At 48.6% G+C, this 24866-nt stretch overlaps 1 protein-coding gene across 3 annotated transcripts in view; it reads left to right on the forward strand.

Annotated features, from left to right (window-relative positions):
* LOC129388120 (venom metalloproteinase antarease TserMP_A-like) overlaps nt 1-24390 on the forward strand; it is a 45204-nt gene extending 20814 nt beyond the window's left edge. For 2 of the 3 annotated variants that reach the window (XM_055078219.2, XM_055078220.2), the window contains 5 exons: nt 6835-6943; nt 7036-7167; nt 8413-8569; nt 12488-12601; nt 24252-24390. In XM_055078219.2, the coding sequence (XP_054934194.1) occupies nt 6835-6943; nt 7036-7167; nt 8413-8569; nt 12488-12601; nt 24252-24290 (551 nt within the window). In that variant the 3' untranslated portion in view covers nt 24291-24390. The remainder of the gene's footprint in view (nt 1-6834; nt 6944-7035; nt 7168-8412; nt 8570-12487; nt 12602-24251) is intronic. The other variant, XM_055078221.2, reaches the window with a different exon arrangement.
* The last annotated feature ends 476 nt before the right edge of the window (nt 24391-24866 follow it).

A 24866-nucleotide genomic window follows, 5' to 3' on the forward strand; every position in this document is an offset into this window, starting at 1 on the left:
AAGTGCTGCTGGGATCTGCTCCGATTCGCAGTCGCTTCACTACGCAAGGTGCTCTTCATCTAGATATCGCAACGGAAGAGCAAGTTGACGTTCTTCTCCGGTGCTCTCAGCTTTGTGACATAAGAGTTAAAGCCCGGTTGCCCCACTCCTACATGACGAACACATGTGTTATTAGGGGAGTACCAGTGTGGTATTCAGAAAGCGACCTTCTTGACTACTTGAAACCGCAAGGTGTATTGCACGTGAAACGTATGATGCGCCGGGTGGAAACTCAAGAAAAAGAATGGGCAGCGAAGCCTACTACCTCTGTTGTGCTAACGTTTGCTCCCAACACCGAGCGCCCAGAGAAAATTAACCTCGGTTTCACCAAGCATGCAGTCAAAGAATTCGTTGAAACTCCTCCCCGATGCTTTAAGTGCCAACGCTTTGGGCATGTAGCCAAAGTTTGCATCAAAGATCAACGTTGCAAACGATGTGGTGGCGCCCACGATTACAAAGCCTGCAAGGCAGATTTTGCTTGCGCTAATTGTGGGGGCGACCATCCAGCGAGTTTCGGTGGCTGCCCCTTCCGTGTAAGCGCCTTACACCGTCGAGTGTCCTTCATTAGTGGTCCCAAACCACGACCTACTGAGAAGCCGACACCTGGAAGTGACAAGTTCCCTGCGTTAGAGTCGGAAGTTGAGTTCCCTGCGTTAGAGTCGGAAGTTCGTGGCTTGGTAACAAGCGACGTCAGTGAGCGACCTGACCCTAGCAAGACGGCAAAGTCCTCTGTGAGTGAGTCGGTTGTTCGATCTGCTTCAACCAAAACTGTCCAAGTTCCTCAGCGACCAGATCACAACCAGACTCGAAGCCAAGGAGGACATTCCCTTGCCTCAAAAGAGACGAAGAAACCAGCTGCAGCGACGAAGAGTGAGTCCCAGTCCGCATCTTTTGTTGAAGTGGTAAGGCAGTGCGTTCAACAAAATAAGGAGCTCAAAAATCGGGATCTGTCCGACCTTCTGCGAGTTCTGTTTGAAGTCCTCCGCTCCTATGTTCAAGCGATGCAGGCTGGCACCCTGAAGACCTTTCTACAGCTCGTTCTTTCGTTTGAGTCCATGATTACCGCCTTCGCAGCGAACTTTGCCTTATAATATGGCTAGTTTTCTTCAACCTCGTGGAACCAAAAATCACCGAAAAGTGCCGTTTATTATGCAATGGAACTGCGCTGGGATTCTAAGTCGATTAGCAGAACTGAAATTATTTTTGAAAGAAACTTGTGTTCCAGTATTGGCGCTCTCGGAGGCTGGCCTACCAAGGGGGAGATCTTTGACTGGATATGTTGCGCACAAGAATTGCAGCATAAAGTCATTTCCCACAGGAAGTGCCGCCCTTTACGTACGAAGAGAGATTCCTCATGTGGCTGTGAACGTTACCGATCTTTGCACCGATAGCATTGAGGTAGCGGCTGTGAAGATACGGCTCGGCTTTCGAACTCTTTCAGTTGCATCCGTATACGTGTCTCCGCGGAAGAAGGTAGCAATGGATTTGTTTCTCCAGCAGCTTTGTGACCGTTGCCCAGCGCCCCGAATTATCTGCGGTGACTTCAACGCCCATCACTCGGTCTGGGGTGACAGGAACACAGACTCCCGCGGACGCGAACTGGTAGAAGTTATCGACAGTTTGGACCTGTGCGTGGCCAATGACGGAAGTCCCACTTTCTTCCGGCCTCCCGCCTCAGCCACATCTATAGACCTCACTCTGCATTCACCTGACATTCGTGTGAAGTGGTCAACTGCACCTGACCGCATGGGAAGTGATCACTACCCAATTTTTGTGTTTACTGCCGACTTCAATACGCGCGGCACTAAAAGAAGCCATGTTGTTAATTGGGACAAATACAGGGAGCAACTTGCACGTGTTTCTGGAGATGTGATAGAAAAAATGATTTATGGCAAGATGGCAGCTACCACGGCGGTCAAGTTGCCTAATCATTTTCCGACTCCAGATTTAAAACTCAGGAACCTTTGCGCAGCGCGCAGAAGGGCGGAGCGACAAATGATGCGGAAGAAGGACGACAGATCCTTGAAGACGACCTATAACAGGCTTAACTCTGCCATTCGTCGCCATACGAACAAGCTCTGTAGGTCGCAGTGGGCGTCCTTCTGCGCCAGCTTGTCTGTTTTTTCACCAATGACGAGAATTTGGCGAGTCATTGGCAGCCTTGCTGGTGATTCTCGTCCTCGTAAGCCTTTCGAAGCGCTTGCACTGCTAAAGCAGAAACCTCTCGCTTGCTTGGCAGAGGAATTTGCAGATGCATTTGTACGTGCAAGCTCAGGAATTCATCAGTGCGCTCGGCCTGCAACATCTACGTCTGTTATGGACGCCCCGTTCACACTTCGAGAGCTACAGACAGCACTCAGCAGCCTGCGGCGTCGATGTGCACCAGGTCCTGACGACATTACCAACCAGATGATGCAGAACCTACCTCTAGAACACCGGAAGATGCTCCTAAGCTTTCTCAATCGAGTATGGGAGACTGGCGACGTCCCTCCTTCATGGAAGGTGGCTTGTGTTGTCCCAGTGCTGAAACCCGGCAAAGAAATGACAGACTTGGCCTCGTATCGACCTGTATCATTGACGTCGTGTGTGGCTAAGCTCATGGAGAAGCTGGCAAGTAAGCGTTTATCATGGTGGCTTGAAGATAGAAGGGCTCTGCCAACATGCATGACTGGATTCCGCACAGGTCTAAGCGCGCAAGATAGCGTCTTGGACTTGATAAGCCACATTGAACATCAAAGAGCTTTCGGCCTCTCAACACTAGCTATTTTCCTAGACGTATCAAAGGCTTATGATAACGTACTTCAAAGTTCAGTACTAAATAGCTTGATGGACATAGGCGTACAGGGCTATCTTCTGCGCTTCATTCACTCACTTATCAGTGATCGTAAAATCCAAGTGCGGTTAGGAAGTACCATAAGCACCGAAAGGGCGGTATCGCGAGGTGTACCTCAGGGAAGTGTTCTTTCCCCGACGCTGTTTAATGTTGTAATGGCTGGTCTTCCCGCTGAAGTGCAAAAACATTGCAGGCATATCCATATGTCGATATACGCGGACGACATTTGTATTTGGTTAAGCGGATATCAACACAAGCGTTTAGCTCTGATAGCTCGACAGGCCTTACTTTCAGTTCAAAATTACCTTCAAGGTGTAGAGTTGACTCTCTCGGTGGAAAAATCTGGCTTCATCATGTTTCCAGGTAGAGGAAGACGGTATGCGCGGCTGAAGATAGACATTGATCAATCTTGCCTTCGTCAATTGAAGTACAAACGCTTTTTGGGCGTAATTATTGACTACCGTCTACAGTGGCGACGAGCTGTGGACTCTATTGTGACATCACTATCTCCGCGTCTCAATGTGATCCGTAGAGTTGCAAGTGAGCAATGGGGAAAACACCCTTCTTCAATGATCAGGCTGCACGATGCACTAGTGACGAGTCGAATAATGTACCAGCTCCCTTTAATTTCCCCCTCACTATCACAGCTGGAACGACTTGAGGTTTTGCACAGAAAGGGCCTAAGGAGGGCTCTTGGCGTTCCGCAGTCTGCTCCTAATAATGCAGTACTTTATGAGTCTCTATCGAGACCTCTTAGCCTAGTCGCTTCACAAAGGCTATTGATGCAAATTGGCCGCCTCAAACAGACGATAGCCGGTCGAGCCCTTCTACAGAGCCTTCGAAAGAGATCCGAGTCCCGAGCGTACTTGGCCCTTAATACTATTGGTTACCTGGGTCTTGACGCTAGAGGTCGAACTAAGAGGTTGAATCCACCTTGGTCTTTCGCGAGCCTCGATTGTTCGTTGACAATTCCTCACGTTCGTGCTAAGCGGAGTTCTCCTTTGGCGGCAACACGTTCGCTCGTACTGGAACATCTTGAAACTGAATATGCACGTCATCTTCAAATTTTTACTGATGGCTCTGTGGACAAGGTCAGAGGATCTAGTGCAGCTGCTTTTCATATTCCCGCTTTAAAGTATGATTGGTCGGTTCGCTTCACTACAATCGTGTCCTCCACAACGGCCGAAAGCGTTGCCATTGAGGCAGCCCTAAAAAAGCTACGGCTTTGTACGCCTCAACCCGTAGTCATTCTTACAGATTCGAAATCCGCCCTTCAAAGGTTAGAGTATGGGTTCCCTACTGATGCTTTATGTCTAAGCTCCCTACGCTCGGTGCACACTCTCCTTATCAAAGGCTTCTCCATACGATTCCAATGGGTGCCCTCGCACATAGGTATCATAGGCAACGAGATGGCGGACAGCCTTGCCCATAGAGCGCTGTCTGGGAATCCTTTGAGAAAAGTGCCTCAAGAGGACAAGAGACTCTTCAGAGAAGCGGTGTCGTGCCACTTCCACTCTTTGTGGAGCTCACCTCACAAGCCATGTGTGACTAAGGGTCTCAAAAGAAACCAAGCCACTTTACTGCTCCGCATTCGCACGGGCTCTGCTCGTACCCCTGCGTGGATGTGTAAGACTGGCCTGGCGTTGTCACCATTATGTTCAACGTGTGGTGTGTGCGGTGACATAGAACATTACCTTATGTGCTGTACTCTGTATGACGCGGAAAGGAGCGTGTTATTCGGGTCCCTCAAGAGGACAGGAATTCCCCACAGTTCTATACAGGACATTGTTTTCCCGCGCGGGAACCGGTTAGATAGGAAGGAGGTTTCTCGCCTTCTTTTAAATTACCTGCAGGACACGGATTTGGCCTCCACATGGTGACCTTAGGTGTGACTATGTGTAGTGTAGTTGTGAGGTCTGTGTCTGATTTATATGATTTATGTATTTTAAGTGTCGCTACGGTGGAGCAATTGCCGGCAGCTACTGCAAGGCTAATCCCACCAGTAGCCTACAACCACTCAACTCAACTCAACTCAACCACTCTGTCATGCACTTCATCACAGTTACCCAATACACGAATGAAACTTATTCAAGCATACAGGGTTTACATAGTTAACGTGTGACACAACTAGTGAGAGTCCTGCGGCCTAATTTTGCGATCGTGCTCGTTCCCTTTTCGTATTGAGCCCACCATGGTCAATGGCGGTGGGCGCAGGTTAGCATGACTGTCTTGCTGCCAGTGTTTCTTCACGCTTTTTCTCGAGCGTACGTGTCGCACGTGGCTGCGCCACAGCGGAGCGACCGTAAATGCCTGGGAAATTTGCACACTTACAGGCCTCATATCTCGTGGCGGGCACAGGCCTGAATTTGATAGATTATATCTACTATGACAAAGTGAGCTCTCTCAAGCGCTACTACTCCCGCTCAAATCGACAAGAGTACTGTTGGGCTACGGCTCACTCAAAGCCGAGCGAGGGGATAAATTTAGCTCCATTTATGTGATGCGCGACGCCAGAACGGCACCATCTCTGCACGCTACACAAGCATGATCGAGAAACGTATTTTTTTCTCTACAACAATAACAAAGTATGGCACGTAGGTAGTACGGTCGCAGAGATATAGGCGATATTAGCGTTACATGTTTGCATTGTATTTCATTATAAGCAGTTTTAGCAAGCGACCCCCCACGTTCACGGAAATTATATGAAAGACGTTTCAAATCAAGAAATCCCGCAGAACCCATCTAAAATTATTACCAAGATATACGAGAGCATTCGCAAAGCAAGAAAATACTATTTTTATATAAAATTATATTCTGGAGTTTTACGTGCCATAACCAGGATATGAGGCACACTATAGCGGGAGACCGCATTCATCTTGACCTGGGTTTCCTTAACCTGCATCCAAGGCGCGGTACAGGGGCGTTTTCGCATTTCGCCCCCCGATAAATTCGGCTGCCGCGGCCGGGATTTGCTCCCACTTCCTCGGGCTTAACAGCACATTGCAAAAGCCACTTGGCCACCACGGCGGGTATTCGCACAGTCACGACCGGACTGGATTTTTCATGCGTGTTTATGCGCGCAAACAATCTAGTACGGCCGTGGCGCAGTCCAGCCTGTGCCATAGTGCAGTCCGGCCATGGCACAGCGCACATACTTTATTCAACTTCTATGACAGCTGGCTGAGGGCAACCCGATGGTGCGTTCGTGTGACTTCGTCGAATGTGCAGCCAAATGCACGGGGCGACTCTGTAGACCTTCTAAACCTCCATGTGCGAACCCCGCCTACCATTACTGCCAAGTAAGTGGCATGTGACGGCGGTGCGTCCGTTTGGCTTCGTCGCTCTTGCAGCCAAATGCATTGCGTGCCTCTGGAGAGCTTCAGGCCCTTCACTCGTGAACCGCAAATGCGCGTCGGCATCGTGACGGTGCGATGGTGGCAGTGCCATTCCCCTTCACTGTCGCGCGTATTCCGCGACCATTCCGAACCGCTGGTGTGGCGCCGAGGATATCTACTAGCTAACCATGCTGCAGGTACAGTCTTGTTCTCACGTAAAAGGCTTGAATAAAAAAAATATTTTGATGGGGTCATCATATCGAGGCCGCATAAACGGTCCAAAGTGTGGCGAAAGTAGCCAACAAAAATGCTCTCGCGGTTAAAAAGCGTCATTTTACTTACCTCTCTCTCTGCAACATGTAATGAAGGAAACGAACATTATCATTGTTCCACATTGCTCCCATTGCACTCTCAGAAGAAAGAAAATTGTCAAAGCGACCAGCCTATGAACGAGTAGCAGTTATCCGCTGAGTAAGATGTGCAGTTTGCTGTAAACATGGAAATTGCGCCAGATAGCCTGACTGGTGCAGGAATGTTTTTCAATTTAGTTGAAAACGAAGCTACTAAAACTAATCTCGTAGATAACTCGTACGATTTGCTTTCTTTCTTTCCCCCTTGTTTTTTAAGGACGAGCATTTATGGGTACTGTCTGCAGTACCTATGGAGTGGGTGTGGGCGAGGATACCGCCACCACTTACCTTGGGGTGGCTGTAGCGGCCCACGAGCTAGCACACATGTAAGTACCGTTTGTCCCAAATGCAACGACTCGATGGCCATAAAAAGCAACAGTGCAGGTTGTAAAAACTGAATGATCACTTGACGTTGCAGATTGGGTTCAGATCACGACACGACTCCGAGATGCCCGTGGAAGGAGGGATATCTGATGAGTTATGTCGATGGAGGAACGAGGAAATACCGACTCTCTCCGTGCAGTGAGGACAGTATACGAAATACTTATGGGTAAGCATGACAGCGCTTCAACTTCAAGTAGTTCAAGAAATACGTGAATTGATGAGGTTTGTAGTGAGGCGATAGAGAAATGACATTAATGCGGCTGAATAATGAAGAACACTGGCAATCCGCAAGCCCTGAGCGCATTCCGAAATAAGCAAGTGCAAACATTTTAAAACACGTTGGCGGGTTGAATCCACGATAGAATGTGTAAGCGCGACTGCACGAGGACATAGAAATAGACAAGCGCTGTCACGCCCTCGTACACTGGCGCTTACATATTCTATCATGGATCCAAAGATTTGTTGTGATTTGAAATATATGCTCCTAATCTCCTTCCGCAAGGGATATTATACTCGTAGGTGGAACATATTTGCAAAAATGTTATATTTCCTAAATGGAACATATCTTGCACGAAGGTCCTTGAGCATCGGATCTCCCTTCGGTGGAGCTTCCTGTCCGTACTAGAACATCGTCATCGTCCTCACACCATCATCGCACATTCTTCGTCATACCATTGTCATCACGGCGCCGTCGTCACAGTGTCGTTTTACCATCGTCATCACTTCAGTAATGTCATACCATTGTCGTCATCTCGTCATACCACCTTTGTCGATACATCGATGTCATTCCTTGTTCATCGTTCTATCGCAATTACGCTGTCGTCATTCAGTCGTCTTTAATGCCACCGTCGTCATGCCCGTCGTCAGGACGTCATCGTCATACAGTCGCTATCATGAATCCGTTGTCATACCGTCGTGGTCATGCCATCGCTATCATTCCAGCCTTGACATTCGGTTATCGTCCCACCGTCGTCGTCACGCCAACTTCGTCAGACACTCGTCGTTATCCCACCGTTCTCATGTCGTCACCGTCCCGCTGTCCTTATATCATCGTCGTCACTTAAGAATCGTCATCTCATTTTCGTCATGTCATCGTCATCGTACCACACTTGTCCTTCCATTGGCATCATACCGTCGTCGTCATGCCGTCATGCTCATGAGCGACCTTCGCATGTGAGTGACACAGCAAAGTGAGACGATATTGAAGTATGTCGCATATAGTCGAAGCAATGGAAGTCTCAGAATGACCAGTGCATATGTTAAATAACCCTCACTCGAGAAATACGGTGCGTTGCTACATTGCTCGGATGCTACTCGCATTACGTCACCGTAAGGAGAGTTCTGTCGTAATTTTCTTCCTGTTATTGTGCACACTTTCATGCCTACCGGTCATCACGAATGTTTTCTGCAGGAGACTTTCGGAGGAGTGTAAAAAGGTCCTGTCCAAGACGAATTACATGTCTCAGCACAAGGAATACCCTGGCGAAACAGTCCGCGAGAAATATTTCTGCAGAAAGAGGGTTGAGAGTGTAGTAAAGGGATTGCAAGTGAAAGTCTTCCCACTGAAGGTGAGCTGCTCGAACACGCACTTTAGTATAGGCCTGGGACGCAATACCCGGGTTTTGACGACATTTCAGCTAGGCTTCAATACATTGCGACTGGTTTCGTGGACTTCACTTATATAGCCAGTGCTCAAGGAATGTCTTGCGTCACCTACAAAACGAATATACTAAAATGTGCAGATAGTAAATGTGAACATGGGTTTGAGACAGAACTCTATCCTATATCATTTGGGTACCCTGCTAAGACAACACGCTATACGCGTAACGTGACGTAATGTCAGCTATGTCAATGCGTGTACGCCGATTCGAATCGTCAATGTACCGTCCCTTTCAATTTTTCAAATAAATAAAAAAATTCGTTTTCGGAGTACGGATATTACAATCATCATCATCATCATCATCATCAGCCTAGTTACGCCCACTGCAGGGCAAAGGCCTCTCCCATACTTCTCCAACTACCCCGGTCATGTACTAATTGTGGCCATGTTGTCCCTGCAAACGTCTTAATGTCATCTGACCACCTAACTCTCTGCCGCCCCCTGCTACGCTTCCCTTCTCTTGGAATCCAGTCCGTAGCTCTTAGTGACCATCGGTTATCTTCCCTCCTCATTACATGTCCGGCCCATGCCCATTTCTTTTTCTTGATTTCAACTAAGATGTCGTTTACCCGCGTTTGTTGCCTCACCCAATCTGCTCTTTTCTTATCCCTTAACGTTACACCCATCATTCTTCTTTCCATAGCTCGTTGCGTCGTTCTCAATTTCAGCAGAACCCTTTTCGTAAGCCTCCAGGTTTCTGCCCCATATGTGAGTACTGGTAACACACAGCTGTTGTACACTTTCCTTTTGAGGGATAGTGGCAACCTACTGTTCATGATTTGAGAATGCCTGCCAAACGCACCCCAACCCATTCTTATTCTTCTGGTTATTTCAGTCTCATGATCCGGATCCGTGGTCACTACCTGCCCTAAGTAGATGTATTCCCTTACCACTTCCAGTGTTTCGCTACCTATCGTAAACTGCTGTTCTCTTCCGAGACTGTTAAACAGTACTTTAGTTTTCTGCAGATTAATTTTCAGACCCACCCTTCTGCTTTGCCTCTCCAGGTCAGTGAGCATGCATTGCAATTGGTCTCCTGAGTTACTAAGCAAGGCAATATCATCAGCGAATCGCAAGTTGCTAAGGTATTCTCCATCGACTTTTATCCCCAATTCTTCCCACTCCAGGCCTCTGAATACCTCCTGTAAACATGCTGTGAATAGCATTGGAGATATCGTATCTCCCTGTCTGACGCCTTTCTTTATAGGGATTTTGTTGCTTTCTTTGTGGAGGACTACGGTGGCTGTGGAGCCGCTATAGATATCTTCCAGTATTTTTACATATGGCTCATCTACACCCTGATTCCGTAATGCCTCCATGACTGCTGAGGTTTCGACTGAATCAAACGCTTTCTCGTAATCAATGAAAGCTATATATAAGGGTTGGTTATATTCTGCACATTTCTCTATCACTTGATTGATAGTGTGAATATGGTCTATTGTTGAGTAGCCTTTACGGAATCCTGCCTGGTCCTTTGGCTGACAGAAGTCTAAGGTGTTCCTGATTCTATTTGCGATTACCTTAGTAAATACTTTGTAGGCAACGGACAGTAAGCTGATCGGTCTATAATTTTTCAAGTCTTTGGCGTCCCCTTTCTTATGGATTAGGATTATGTTAGCGTTCTTCCAAGATTCCGGTACGCTCGAGGTTATGAGGCATTGCGTATACAGGGTGGCCAGGGTGGCCAGTGCACAAAATAAAGCAAGCAATGCACGGCTATGTTAAAGTGAGGGTGTACTGTCGAACGCTCGCAGACTTTTCTATCCTTGAGAAACATAAAGCACCGCCTAACTTCTCTCGACATCACTGCGTTGACGTAATACTTTGTGCACTCGCATCATCAGCTGTTTCCATACCAAAACAGCTTGTGAATGGTGTTGTGCATAAACATGGACATTATCTGACATTACATGTGCCACCAATGCGGTACATAAACATACATATTGCAGGAGATTGGACGTTCCTTAGGATGACAGCAAGAAGAATCGCGCGCATCGCTTTTATAACATTTATTTAACGGCTTTATGAAACGTTAACTTAACATAGGCTCTACCCTATACATTGTACCTACATAATATTTTTATAACATAGGCCTATAATTTACGTTACTGCAATTTGTGAAGGCCCTCAAAGCAGCGTAAAAAATTTGGAGGACGCTTAAGCTTCGCCTTCAAGAGTGGAACGCGATAGCGTTATCGCACCCCGTTCACAACGCCTACACAACCGCGCTACGCCAGCCAAACATCGCGATCGGCACAGATAGCCGGGCCCCGACGCGCCATGAAGGCGGACGCGATAATGGGGTGAGTGGCGCGCAACGTGTCGGGGCAGCGCCGTACATTGCGAGGAGGGGGCCTTTTGTATTTGCCGCAAGATGGCACTGCGTGTGCGCAGAGCGCAGAAGAAATGTAGCGGAAACGTACTTCGCTACTCGTGAAACAGCGACTTCTGTAAGTTACATGGTCATAATTACCGATATACACCGCAGTATACCTTTCTACGGCACGTTTCTAAGGCAACACCGCATTCACTAGAGGCGATTTTGTCCCGTTTTGAAGGAACGAACTCGTGGCTGAGTGGTAGCGTCTCCGTCTCACACTCCGGAGACCCTGGTTCGATTCCCACCAGCCCATCTTGCAAGTTGTTTTCTTATTTATGAAGTGCCTTCTGGGATTTATCGTTCACGGCCAACGCCGCCGACACCGACGACACCGGCTTTTCTGCGACACGAGCTCCTTAACGCTGTCGCGTTAAAACACGCTTTGTGGTGCTTAGTTCAAGGCCCGTTTTCTCACTGGGTAGGGCACGCAGAAAGTGATGTCCTTCAGACATGCGCAGAATACGAACGTAGTTATTCTTCGTTAGTAAAACGTCAGGGTTAGTACAGCGAAGAAAAACGCTGATTTCAGCCGATGTAGCAGATGTAGCATAATTATCCGTAATATACATGATGCGCTACATAAGGTTAGCAAGGTGCATGCTTGGCGAAGTCGGCAAATCAGAATAAACGTGCCAAAAACATAAGAAATGTTACCATGGTAAAGAAACAGGTACAACAAACACAGGGCTACTTCCAACTAGCACTTACTGAAAAGTTAATGGACTAAATAAATATATTAAGCATACCCAGCATATAATGCTGTCTTCAACATGGTTACGAGGCAAGCGCGCCTAATGCACGTTGACGAAGTCGTTATCTTTTGTGCATTCTGATCAACTTGGATTTTTTTAATGATTCGAAACGCCAAAATTGCGCGCTTCACTTGTGTTTCCTTGCGACAGTAGACATTCCCACGTATGGTGACAAACTATATATCCTGAAAAAAAAAAACGCTACAGGCGAAGCTATTGCAGGCCTCAATCGGCAGGCTAAAGCAACCTGTTCCAGTACCTAGGCCTCCCAGTGCCCGCCGTAGTCAAAGTGTGCTTACTTCCGTTGATGCATGTAGTGCGTAGACAAGAAAATATAAGGTTGATGAGATTGCAGCATGTCCCTTCCGCTATTAAGAAGCTGATTAGTCTAAAATATGATAATGAGATAACTACATTTTAGTTTTCTGCGCAAATAATAGCCTTGTGTTACGAAATTCACTGACCTCAAAGGGGTCTAAAATGAATAAGGCGTTTGTGCCGCAAGCAGTACACATTGGTGAAATCAATAACCAACTTCGCCCTGAATAATTACGAAATTGGTGAAAGATAAATTTGTCGTATCAATGAATTTGTCGTAGAAGAGGTATCTCCTAAAGAAGTATGCAACGAGGAGGAGAGAGGGCCCGAGAGCCCACGCGAAACTTTATCACGCGCATTTTGCTTCCATTTGCAGACGCCAGCGGACGCCAAGAACTGCAAAATGCAATGCTGCTATTGGCAAGGCAATACGAGAACTTGCCGGTCAACTAAAATGCTGGAACGGATGGCTTGTAGCAAACATGGAAAGGTGAATATTGTTACGCGAACGAAGGATTAAGAACTGGAGACTATTTACAAAGTATATTTACAAAGGATAACTACAGCGCTGGCAGAACAGCCTATCAAAGCTGAATGCGCCGTAAGAAAGTCGAGTCCGAGGATTAGGTCATGTGAACAATTGGTCTGCAACTGTAAAAAGAACAGGAACGTGGAGGTCGGCGATAATTATACGGGAAGTACACATCTCAGAGACGTCAACAGTGCTGCCATAGGCCACGTGTACGGCTCGAGTAGTAGCAAGCGTGAGAACCTTCCCCAGTTGACGGAGGTTACACAGGGTGTCTACCAAACGGGAAAACCGGGAATTCTCAGGGAATTTGAACAGTCTGGAAATACTCAGGGAAAACTGAGGGAATTCGGGCTTTTATCAGGAAAAATTAGCTGTAACTTTATTGAAAGGGAACGAAAGTCGTGTTAATGCTAGCTCCAGTAACAGAGGAATTGCAACGAATCGTCAATGACGCCGTGTAATCGGCACGAGGTATTGCCAGAGAAGTTAACGACAGATTTTCCAGACGCCCGATTTTTCGAACATGCCCGATAATTCGCACGGCTTTGCGGCACCACCACGCACTCCATATAGTCAATGTATATTGCCCTGACTGCAGGTCTGAAATGGCATTAATCAAAGTCACCACCGCCGCCATTTTGATTATCTCGTTGCCTCGAACCGCACTCTCGCACCCAGATCCACTGGCAGCCGTAGCCACCACCGCGGCAACGTTAGGCCTAGCTACTTCTACGTTCGCTATTAGGCTTCTGGCCGTGCGGTGCTGTGTTTTTCATTGAAAGAATTCGCCGCTGTCAGCAATGGCACCGACTCCGCCTTTGTAATCCTCGCGATTAGCTTCGAAGCTCGCAGAGCACAGCGCGTTGCGTAATGCCAGTCTCTGAAAGTTAGCTTTGCCCTAGTACAGCAGTGTTGCGCGGTGAAGGATAACAAGCGTGGAAAGGGGCAATTGTTACGGGGCACAGTATGTATTCCTTAATTATACACGCGTGCACTCCCGTCTCCTCTCACGGTACGAGCACCGATATGCCTAATAAGTGCACTGGCAGGCCTTAAGAGCTTTTTCGGACATGCCTGTGGCAATTTTAGCCCTCAAGGGTCAGTTAAAGACATGCATTCATTTTTTTCGTACTGCCCGATTTTTCGGATGTTCTTGCGGCCCCTAGGGAGTCCGAAAAATCAAACGTTGACTGTATAACTGACCAAAAAGTTGCTTCAAATAATCCATGGTGTGAACGCGTGGCAGAAGGAGAATGAAAACAGGACGGACCGACGCACTGAGGAAATAACGGGAAAGGAAGCGTGCCGCTGCCTCTTTGAAGGAGTTTGAGCTCAAAAAACAAAGTGTTGGCTGACGCCGAGATGCAGGTGTCCCTCATTCAAGCCAAAATAAACTCTTTAAAGCAGTGAAACCCAACACTGAGATGTTGTGTACGGGCTGAGAGTATGTCAAGACAGTTGAGGTTGACTTTCCAACTGCTGAGAGAGAATCTTAGTTCTGACAAAGTTCAGGACTCATACCTATGAGCTTGCTATCAGTTGATAGAAATAGCTCATATTCAAAAATATTTACTTATGTATGCATCTCCTTTTCATTCGTATTTGAATATGTTCGACTCAATTTGGAAAGTGTTTCGCCATTTTTTTCGTTGTGTCCTCCGTTTTCTTTAAAAAAAAAGTAGATATTACTCCTTACTATTCAAACTGGATTAAGTCACTTGTTTGTTTCAACATGCTTACTAGAGAGTAACAGCATCGAGCAACATGGTGTCAGCCTGTCTTGATATAAAACAAAGTCCTAGCTCATTCAGGGAATTTCGCAAAATTGCTCAGGGAAAACCTGGAAAAGTCAGGGAATTTGCAAGTGTCATTTGGTAAGCACCCTGGTTACAACTCATTGTGGACACCTGGGCTCCAGTATCTATTAACGCCGTCAAAGGGACACCCGTCGACTTGAACATCAAGTAAGTTCTGGTTTGTTGGGAGCGTCAATGGAGGATTTAGACACGACGAAGATAATAACGCACTACCCCCAGGAGCTGCATGGTCTAGTTTTCCGTCCGGGAGGGTCCATAATTAGTCGGCGACGAATAGCGGCGTGACTGGGGTGACGAGGACCGAGGCGCTGAGGTGATGGCGAGCGAGCAGGACGACTGTCATTGACGGATACGTCAGAGGTAGGAGGCACATGGCAAGGCGAGTAACGGCGCGGGTCGGCATATGGGCGAGGAGACGGGGAAAAGGAGCTCGAATACGGCGGCGTCAAGGAGGTGTGGCAGTGGCGAGCGACGTGGACAATGTGGAGGCAACGGAAGCAAATGGGCTTGTCGTCTGGAGTTCTCCAGTCGGTAGGGTTGCAGTGTCTGGGAGGGCAATACAGATCGCTATGAAGTGTGTGGGAGATACGGGGTTTCTCCTCCTCCGTACTCTTGGGACAAAGGAACGACAACACAGTAGTGCAAACAATCACAAGGGCATTTATTGCACCTTTCATAGATCAATGGCTGCTAGCCGAGTGGCTATCCACAAAACATGCCGATGGGCGCGCGACAAATCTAGAAGTCCGACTCACCGCGAGCGAGCGAATATGTTCGCCCCATGCTGGATCCCAACGCCTGGTCGTTCGCGTGTTCGGTCACGCCAACGGAGGCGCGCTCGAAGGCCGCCACGCGAGGCGGTATCGCAGAAGCATGGGTCGCCGCGCGCGCGTGGGACGTCCACCCGTGCGCCCGACCCGCCGGGAAAGAGGGTCGCTCCACCCGCGGCACGGCACGTCCGTGCTGCTCGCTGTCTCCCAACCCAAAAGGGCGCCAAGCGCCTTCCCTTTCGGCGCCCGAGTAACCCCGCCGCGACGGTGGCGCCATCTCTCACACCGCGCTTGTACCACGCCGCGGGCGCCAGGCCACGCGAGCCGTGCGGGAAAACAGCATATCAGGGGATGCGCTATGCGGGAAAAACATCAGGGGACGCGCGAGAGTCGCGCATCCCCACATCCCCCCAACCTTAAATCACTTCTTATTCCGGCGAAACATGTCACACGGTCTAACATTAACCCGTGCTTCGCGAACAAGGTGGTACATGCAACAGTGGCCGCGCCGGGGAAATGTCCACACGCTGTCCGTAACATGCGAGCCGACTGTCCTTGGGGTACACCGCTGGCGTCCGCCGGTCACAGCAGCAGCTTTGCGACTCGACGGCACGATCCCAGGCCAGGACTCCGGAGACGACGACGCAGTAGTCGGTACGAGCAAGCGTCGCTCGCGCCGACGCGCCCAGCTGGCAAGAGCCGCCGTAGCTGTCGGTGACCGCTGGCTCCTTTGTCCGCCGCCGAGGGTTGTGAGCTGATGCAGGAGGCCGCCGAAGTCACTGCGCCGAACTGGCCACAGCATCACCATCGCCCGGGGTGACTCGATCGTAGTCCGGGGCAGCCGCGCAGACGATGTGCAGGTGACAGCAAGCCAGGGGTGACTCCAATCACGCTGCGTAAACTCAACACACTCGGCAAACACTACAGTAGTGCAAGGGAGAGGAATTCTGCATGCGCATCGCCCACGTGGTACGATGTTCAACTCGGCTAGCAAAAGATCGGGCAGCTACTCAGATGCTAAGTTCACGTGAACGAAGCTCGCTTCCTTGAGCCGAACGAGTAATTTCAATTCGTGCGAGGCTAAACAGAATGAGGGAAGCAAATTGCAACGCCTCAACGCCACGGTCCACCAGGTTGTGTCCCTCCACGTGCGACAGGCAGCTTCGTAAAGCCTTAGGCCTAAATCGTCGGTACCCTGACAACAACCGGCATCCAAAAACAACACCCAAAATGGGCGCAAAACAGGCAGCCGCGAGGAGACGTTAGCTCTGTGAGGTGGTCCTACTCCGCTCGGTGCACACAGCATCCGAGTTGACGGCGCCCACCGTCCCAGACGGTGTCGGAGCGCCCGGTGCCAGGCCGCAATACCAGTCAGCCCGTCGTGGCACCCGTGGCCCGCGGCCACCCGGCTCCCAGAGCCGCGACTTCATCCGAGTCAAAGAGATAGAAGAAGCTATTTACATAAGAAATTCGGACCACCCACGAGGCTTCCGTACTCACTCGCTTCAGGCTTGCCACTGCTCCGCGGGCGCTCAGCCTCGCTCTCCCAGGATGAAGACCACGTGGCTCTCGTACCGACGAATGTCATTAAAAAAAACACTTGCGAAAAGGCTTAGCATGTTGACATGTTCAAACACACTACAGCCACAGCCGCCTCGCTCAAGAAAGCACGCCGCCGACGCTAGCGATCAAAATCCACGCTAGCCCTACGCTTCGGTTCAAACAAAGGTCTTGAACGAAGCAACACTTAAAATTATCGTCCGATGCCCCAAGAGGCCCACGTTGGGCAGCCAGAAGTGGGAGATACGGGGTTTCTCCTCCTCCGTACTCTTGGGACAAAGGAACGACAACACAGTAGTGCAAACAATCACAAGGGCATTTATTGCACCTTTCATAGATCAATGGCTGCTAGCCGAGTGGCTATCCACAAAACATGCCGATGGGCGCGCGACAAATCTAGAAGTCCGACTCACCGCGAGCGAGCGAATATGTTCGCCCCATGCTGGATCCCAACGCCTGGTCGTTCGCGTGTTCGGTCACGCCAACGGAGGCGCGCTCGAAGGCCGCCACGCGAGGCGGTCTCGCAGAAGCATGGGTCGCCGCGCGCGCGTGGGACGTCCACCCGTGCGCCCGACCCGCCGGGAAAGAGGGTCGCTCCACCCGCGGCACGGCACGTCCGTGCTGCTCGCTGTCTCCCAACCCAAAAGGGCGCCAAGCGCCTTCCCTTTCGGCGCCCGAGTAACCCCGCCGCGACGGTGGCGCCATCTCTCACACCGCGCTTGTACCACGCCGCGGGCGCCAGGCCACGCGAGCCGTGCGGGAAAACAGCATATCAGGGGATGCGCTATGCGGGAAAAACATCAGGGGACGCGCGAGAGTCGCGCATCCCCACAAGTGTAGCTGTCGGCACCGGTCGGGCGTCAGGTAAGGAGACGGAGCAGGCATCAGCAAAACCTAGGTTTGCAAATTCTTGCCGCACAACTGCCTGAACGAGAGAGATTGCTGAGGCTGGTTGGTCAATGGTGGGGTCAAGTGGGCGTGGATGGAACGGCGCAGGACCTGTAGCCTCGAGCTCGCGATGAACAATACGTGTGACGTGCTCATTTAAGGGTGGTGAAGTGGTAAGGTCGACGCAAGACGAAGTCGCAGCCGTGTTAGGGAGCCGGGACAACTGTGGAATGACACGGCGGCGTTTGGCGAGCTCAAAGCGGTGGCATTAATTCCTTGACAATGACGTCGATGGTGGATACATTGTCGAAGACCAATAAGTTGAACGCGTCGTCCGCGATCCCTTTGAGTACGTGGCCGACTTCGTCAACCTCGGCCATTTTCTCACCGACTTTCCGGCAAAGAGCGAGCGCGTCTTGTATGTACGAGGCATACGATTCAGTAGAAGACGGAACTCAGGTAGCAAGCTCTTTTTTAGCAGCCAGCTGCCGACCAGTGGCATTCCTAAAGAGGTCGCTTAGCTTCTTGAAAGCTTCCTAGCCATTCTAGAAGCATCCTAGGACATTCACTAGCATAATGGTAGGGTCCCAGCAGTTGTTTCGGCTAACACGCTCATACAGGCTGAGCCAGTCAACGTCAACAATATCTTGGCCGGAGAATATGCCAGGATCGCGGGGGCTGGTAACCGTAACTTACGTTGTTGTCGGGGTCACAGGAGTAAAGGTAGACGAGGTGTCATCGGGAGCCATGGCGGAAAGCAGGTCGGTGCGGCCGCTGCGGAGCTCCGTGGCGAGGACGGGGAACGACACGTTCTACTAGAATGTTACGCGAACGAAGGATTAAGAAGCGGAGACTATTTACAAAGTATATGTACACAGGATAACTGCAGCGCTGGCCAGTTCAATCGACAGCTCGAGAGCCAGAGAGCGTTCGTCGTCTTCGTCGGGGCGCCCGCGTGCGTCGTCCACAAGAAACACGCGATATGCGTCTAGCAATATCTTAAATTCTTTATCGTTCCGGCATCGTACGAATCTGAAGGTGGTTTAAGCTATATCCGGAAATAAATATTGGTATACACGTCAATATTTCTCCCCCCTTACCCTCAACGTTTTATTTTTAAAATAAGAACAGTGCGAGAAACAGGGGCACACGAAGAAAGGCACACGCAGTGCTGGGACCATCAATCTTTACAGCGTAAGCTGTTGTGGGCCCAGTCCAATAGCCGTTTCAGACCGCCGCCACCACCACCGGTGTCTCTCGCAATTATCGCCAGGAATAAGAAAAAGTACCCAGTTCCCGCCGAGATTGAGCCCGGACTCTGTGCCCTGTAGTCAGCTACTCTACCACTGCTCCCCAATCGCGCTTACTAGCTTCTGCGGAAACATGTCCTATACAGGCGTCCTAGTTCGCGAGCCGTCATGCGATGTGAGATGCGAGCCACGCAGCGTCGATGGGTGCACACATGGCATTGCAGTTGCATATTATTGCACCAAGTGGCAAGCCATGTAGCAGTTGCATCACATCGTGCCACTTGTCACACAATGTGAGACGTGGGGCGCGTAGTCTCGATACCTGCATTTACTCTTCGGTGGACGTTATGGTGCCTCCTCGCTAGGTAGGAACCGGTGCTGAAGAAGCGAATAATAGAGCTACGCGCGCCGCTGCAACCACGCAACGTTGGGCTCCGCAGACCGCTGCTCGCTGTCGATGCCGGGTGGACAGTTCAGTTCCTTCTCGTAAAAACGACGCAAAGAGACCTTGCCGCGAAGGCTCTGAAGTCCGTCCTGCCGGAAATGCGGCCCGATAGCTTCGCCGCGAAGCCCTAAGGGCCGTTTTTCGCTCGAGCCGCCCATCGCCACAAGCCGCACCGCACGCGTGCGGTCGCGCGAAAGATTGCACGTATCAAACACTTGTGCACAAATTTCGGTATACAATGTGTAAGGTATACACTGTGCACACAGTGTAAATGGTAATTTGTGCACAAGTGCTCGATACGTGCAATTTTTCGCGCGACCGCAAGCGTGCGGTGTGGCTTGCGGCGATGGGTCGCTCGAGCGTAAAGCGGCCCTAATTGCATGCTGCCGAAAAATGCGGCCCGGCAGCGTCGCCGCCGAGGCCCTCAAGTGCATGCTGATGAAACTGTGACCCGGTAGGCCACCAAACGGTCACGTGCGTGCAGCCAAAAATCAGGCACGACAGCTTCACCGCGGAGACCTTATGTTGCATGCCGTCAAAAATCCCGCACGAAAGTTTCGCTACGAAGACCGTCAAAGGCGTGCTGCTGAAAATCAGGCTCGAGAGCTTCTTCGCGAAGACTCTCATGGGCTTGCAGCACAAGATGAGGCCAGGGGCCTTCGCCGTTTTGGTACCAATGTACAACGGTATTCTATGCAGCCGCGCCTCCAGCACACGCTGTGGCTGCGCTGCGCGTGCAACGCAAACCTGTGACTTCTTGATGTGTGGTAAGTGAAAGGGCCATCTGGATACTCTGAAACTACGCAGATTCATTTCAGTTATTTTAGCTGCATGATGAATAACGCTAGATAAAGATGGAGAACACTGTGTGGGCCTTTAGAATTTACACATATTTGATCTCGAACAGACCTGCAATGGCAATGAACTTGCAATAGGACAAGCCAAAATGTAGGCACTCCAAGATAAGCAGGGTTATATCCGCAGCAATCTGAAAGGTATAGTAAAAGCAGCGGAAGAATTTTATACTGACCCTGTACAGTGCCCAGAGCAGCCACGATTTGAAGTAGTAATGAATGATTTACAGAGGATCCTTCTATAATTAGCGAGGAAGTTAGAAGGGCTTTGCAAGACATGAAATGGGGGAAAGCGGCAGGAAAGGATGGAATAACAGTCGATTTAATGAAAGAGGGAGGAGACATCATTCTTGAAAAGCTTGCAGCCCTTCATACGAAATGTCTCACACTTTCAAGGGTCCCAGAGAACTGGAAGATTGCCAACATTATACTAATCCGCAAAAATGAAGATGAAAAAAAATGGGAAAATTATGGACCTATTAGCTTACTTCCAGCGTTGTATAAAATATTTACCAATATAATTTCCAATAAAATAAGAGCAACACTTCTGTCAACAAAGAGGACAGGCTGGCTTCACGAAGGAATACTCGCAATGGATCGCATCCATGTCAACAATCAGGTCATCGAGAAATCTGCTGAGTACAATCAGCCTCTTTATATGGCTTTCATAGATTACGAAAATGCATTTGATTCAGTAGAGATACCAGCAGTCATAGAGGCATTACTTAATCAAGGAGTACAGAAGGCTTACGTAAATATCTTCGAAAATATCTACAAATATTCCACAGCCACCTTAATTCTACACAAGAAAAGTAGGAAGATACCTATAAAGAAAGCGGTCAGGCAAGGACACACATTCTCTTCAATGCTATTCACTGCATGCTTGGAAAAAGTAGCTAAGCTATTAAACTGGAAAGGTTTACGAGTGAGCAACAACGGCAAAAATCTCAGCAACCTTGAGTCTGCAGACGACATTGTCCCGTTCAGCTACACTGGGGACCAGTACAACAAATTACTGAGGACCTTAACAGAGAATGTGTGACAGAAGGGTTGAAGATTAATATTCAGAAGAGAAAAGAAATATTTGGTAGCCTGGCAAGGGAACAAAACTTCGCGATCGCCAGTCAGCCTCTGGAGTTTGTGCAGGACTATCTTTATCTAAGTCAATTACTCACAGGGCACCCTGATCATGAGAAGAAAATTTGCAGAAGAATAAAAATGGATTGGAGCGCATACGGCAGATATTGTCAGATCCTGACTCGAAGTTTACCCCTATCATTGAAAAGAAAGGTATACAACCAATGCACTCTACTGGTGCTAACGTATGGGGCAGAAGCTTGGAGACTGAGAAAGAAGCTCTAAAACAAGTTAAGGACGGCGCAAGGAGCAATGGAACGAAGAATGTTAGGCGTAAGGTTAAGAGCCAGGATGAGAGCGGTGTGGATCAGAAAGCAAACGGAGATAGCCCATATTGTAATTGACATTAAGAGAAAAAATGGAGCTGGGCAGGCCACGTAATGCGTAGGTTAGATGACCGGTATATCATGAAGGTTATAGAATTGATGCAAAGAGAAGGGAAGCGCAGTCGAGGGAGACAGAAGAATAGGTGGGGGGATGAAATTAGGAAATTCGCAAGGGGGAAGTTGGAATTGGTTGGCGCAGGAGAGAAGTGATCGGCGATCGCAGGTAGAGGCTTTCGTCCTGCACTGGACATAAACAGGCTGAGATGATGATGATGAGCTATATGATCTTGAAGAGACGTGCAATTAGGCTCTAAGTGGGAAGCAGCTATGTATTACAGACAGGTGCCACGTTCCCAAAAATATGAAGAACGTAATGTTGTGTTCTTAACCGAACACATGTCGGGAACATCATTGCGTTTCAGCCAGTGCTTATTTCTATGCGATATGTAACGAACGTGATAATATCAATTTTTGTAAAAGGTCCCAAACCACTTCTAATGACACACACACAAAAAACATTCGCGTACTTCTTCCCGGGATTTTCTGGCTCTTCCTTCACACGTCGTGACACCATTGACGAGATCGTGAACGTGACGCCACCAAGGGTGAAAAACTTGATTGGTTCAAGATAACTTCCAATCCGTCAGCACTCTCACCTTTGCCATGCAGTATTATGCGCGGTATTTTTCGTCATCTTACTTGCCTTTCGTATGCAATCAAATGACTTCACCACTTGTAGCGTTTCTTGCACTGCGCGTGCGCCGGCATCGGGGTGCAGCCGACAAGCTCGGATCCCTGGTAAACGGAAGTTGGTGCTGTTTTCAAGGAAGAATACAGCGCCAACATGAGGTTGTGCTCGCGTATCTTCTGAAGATATTAGCGCCGAGGCGGAGACATTGCCCGAGAGAGCATAGCTAAAGTGAGAGAGAAACCGCTCCCTCGCTGTCGAGACCAGAAAGGTTTAGTGCAGTCTTTAAATTACACTGTTGCATTCTTAAGATATAGAATTTGCATGTGTGTGAAAAAAATACACGTATTTCCCCACTGCTTGTCGTAAAATTATGATTTCCTGAGACGTAGCATGGTGTTGTGAGTTAACATGCTCATGCTGCATCTCGCATTTTTGTGCCACCTCTCGCTATTCTAGAAGAACTTCACTAGTGTATTTCGTTGTTTGTGACAACACGATGCTTAAATCAGAGAGTATCAGTGTTCACGAAATACAACGGCACGCATATGAATAAACTATTTCGATTGAGCTTCGCATTGACGCGACAGAATATCTGGGATGAATAATCTACGCAATCTCTCCTGAGTTACCTTGGAGAAGGACCGAAGGCGTTGTACATTGCTATGTGCAAATGGTTTCGCGAGATTATTCATCTGCACTGGCCAAACTAGCAAGTTTGACACTTTCATGTGATGACCTTCGATACTCCCAAAATGCGAAATCCACAAAAACGAAATCCACAAATGCGAAAACCACAAAATAATATGGCACACGAGATCTGAGAAAAATCTGAATATCTGCGCGGCCTTAAAACACAGCCTAGTATTCGCATTTACAGCCTCTGCTAGTATATGTCAACAACAACGGGATTTTCGGTTTTACTGATTGCTATTACAGGCTGCTCGGAAATGGAACGTTTTCCAAGACCCTTTTGTCCGTAAACCTTTGTGGTTACGGACAATGGATTACGGATTAGAAAGCATAACGTACGGGTCTTCGCGCTTGGATTCGTGGGACATTACGGCTTTGTGTAGCTTAAACGATAAAGTTGCATCCTTCTGAGCTACAAGGCGTGAACACGCCAGGCGTTAGTTTAAGCAAATTAATAAATTATCTAAAAATAATAGATATACACAGAAGCGCCGTAAGCCTTTCAATATTTCAAATTCTCATGTACAGCGATTATTTACGATGATGCAGATCGCTCATGGATGAGCGAGAAATATTTGTGGGTTAAAATCTTTACTTACTCGCAGCATTTATTGTCGCCATTTAGTTACTGCGCGTCCCTTATCGTTGTATGTATGTGAAATGATTAGTTTAATGAATTCAAATTTTCAGAGCAGTTTTTCACTTAAATACGAATGCTGAGGCAGCTGCAGAAACGAATCCATCGTGAGCTTCATTTCCGTGCTTGCCGTACTTCACAAATGTTTGCCTTCAGTGCAGATCTCTCTGTATGCTATTCATTATACCCCCGCAGACAGTTATGCATGCACGTAAAACGATCCTGCGGACAGCTGTAACGAAATGTGAAGGAATAAATCCGAACGAAATCAGCCCGTAAAAATTAATACGTCTTGTAACAGCCGCCACCACATTATAACCAACGCGCTCTGCGGTGGCCCCGTGGCTATGGCCGTAGCTGCTCTGCACTGGGCTACGGTTTCGATTCACGACCGCAGCTGCTATATTCTTTTTCTAACTGAAGTGATACATACTCGAGTACCCGTATATGCGCGTGCGCTTTTGAAAAAGCACGACTCTTTTTATTTTGGGCACCACCAAACTATTTTGAACATAATCATTTGTTTACTTCATCATTTTGCAGACGTGCAAGAGAGGAGTTTGTGCGGAGCACGAGTGGTGAAATTTACAATCTAACTTCTACATGGATTACTGGTGCCAGTTCCCAAGGAGGGCGGTCATAACACTGGTTGCGTGCAGAATAAATTACCTACCTCGAATCATTGCTCATTTTGCATTTCTTTATTTACGATACTTGGCAGTGAGAAATGTTCATCGCAAGTATTCTCGTTTGGCGTACGCTTCTATGTGGAGATTAACGTAGTGGGTAAGCAAGACCGCATGCAGACACGTAAGATTCTAACCTATACAAAATTTCTAATCAGATTATAGTCAAAATAGCTGGCTTTGTTGAAGCTAGTACAGTGAAACCAGAATGCGACACTGCATTTGTAGTGAAAGAGAAGCCTACGTCGTTTTTCTATTTACAAGCACTCTACAGTGCGAGATCATTTTTGTGTGCCGGGGATTCAGGAAATATTGTTGCCCATGACAGTTGTGACAGCACCCGTCGGTTAAACCGAACACTGAAAAATCACAGAACACAGTGCCACTCTTTTCAAAGGCGACGCTATTATCCACCAGCAAGGGAAAAAAATCTTGCCCTTGGTGCAGTCGTGTCTGCAATACTCAATTTACG

Source organism: Dermacentor andersoni, chromosome 10, assembly GCF_023375885.2.
Source record: "Dermacentor andersoni chromosome 10, qqDerAnde1_hic_scaffold, whole genome shotgun sequence".
Classification (NCBI taxonomy): domain Eukaryota; kingdom Metazoa; phylum Arthropoda; class Arachnida; order Ixodida; family Ixodidae; genus Dermacentor; species Dermacentor andersoni.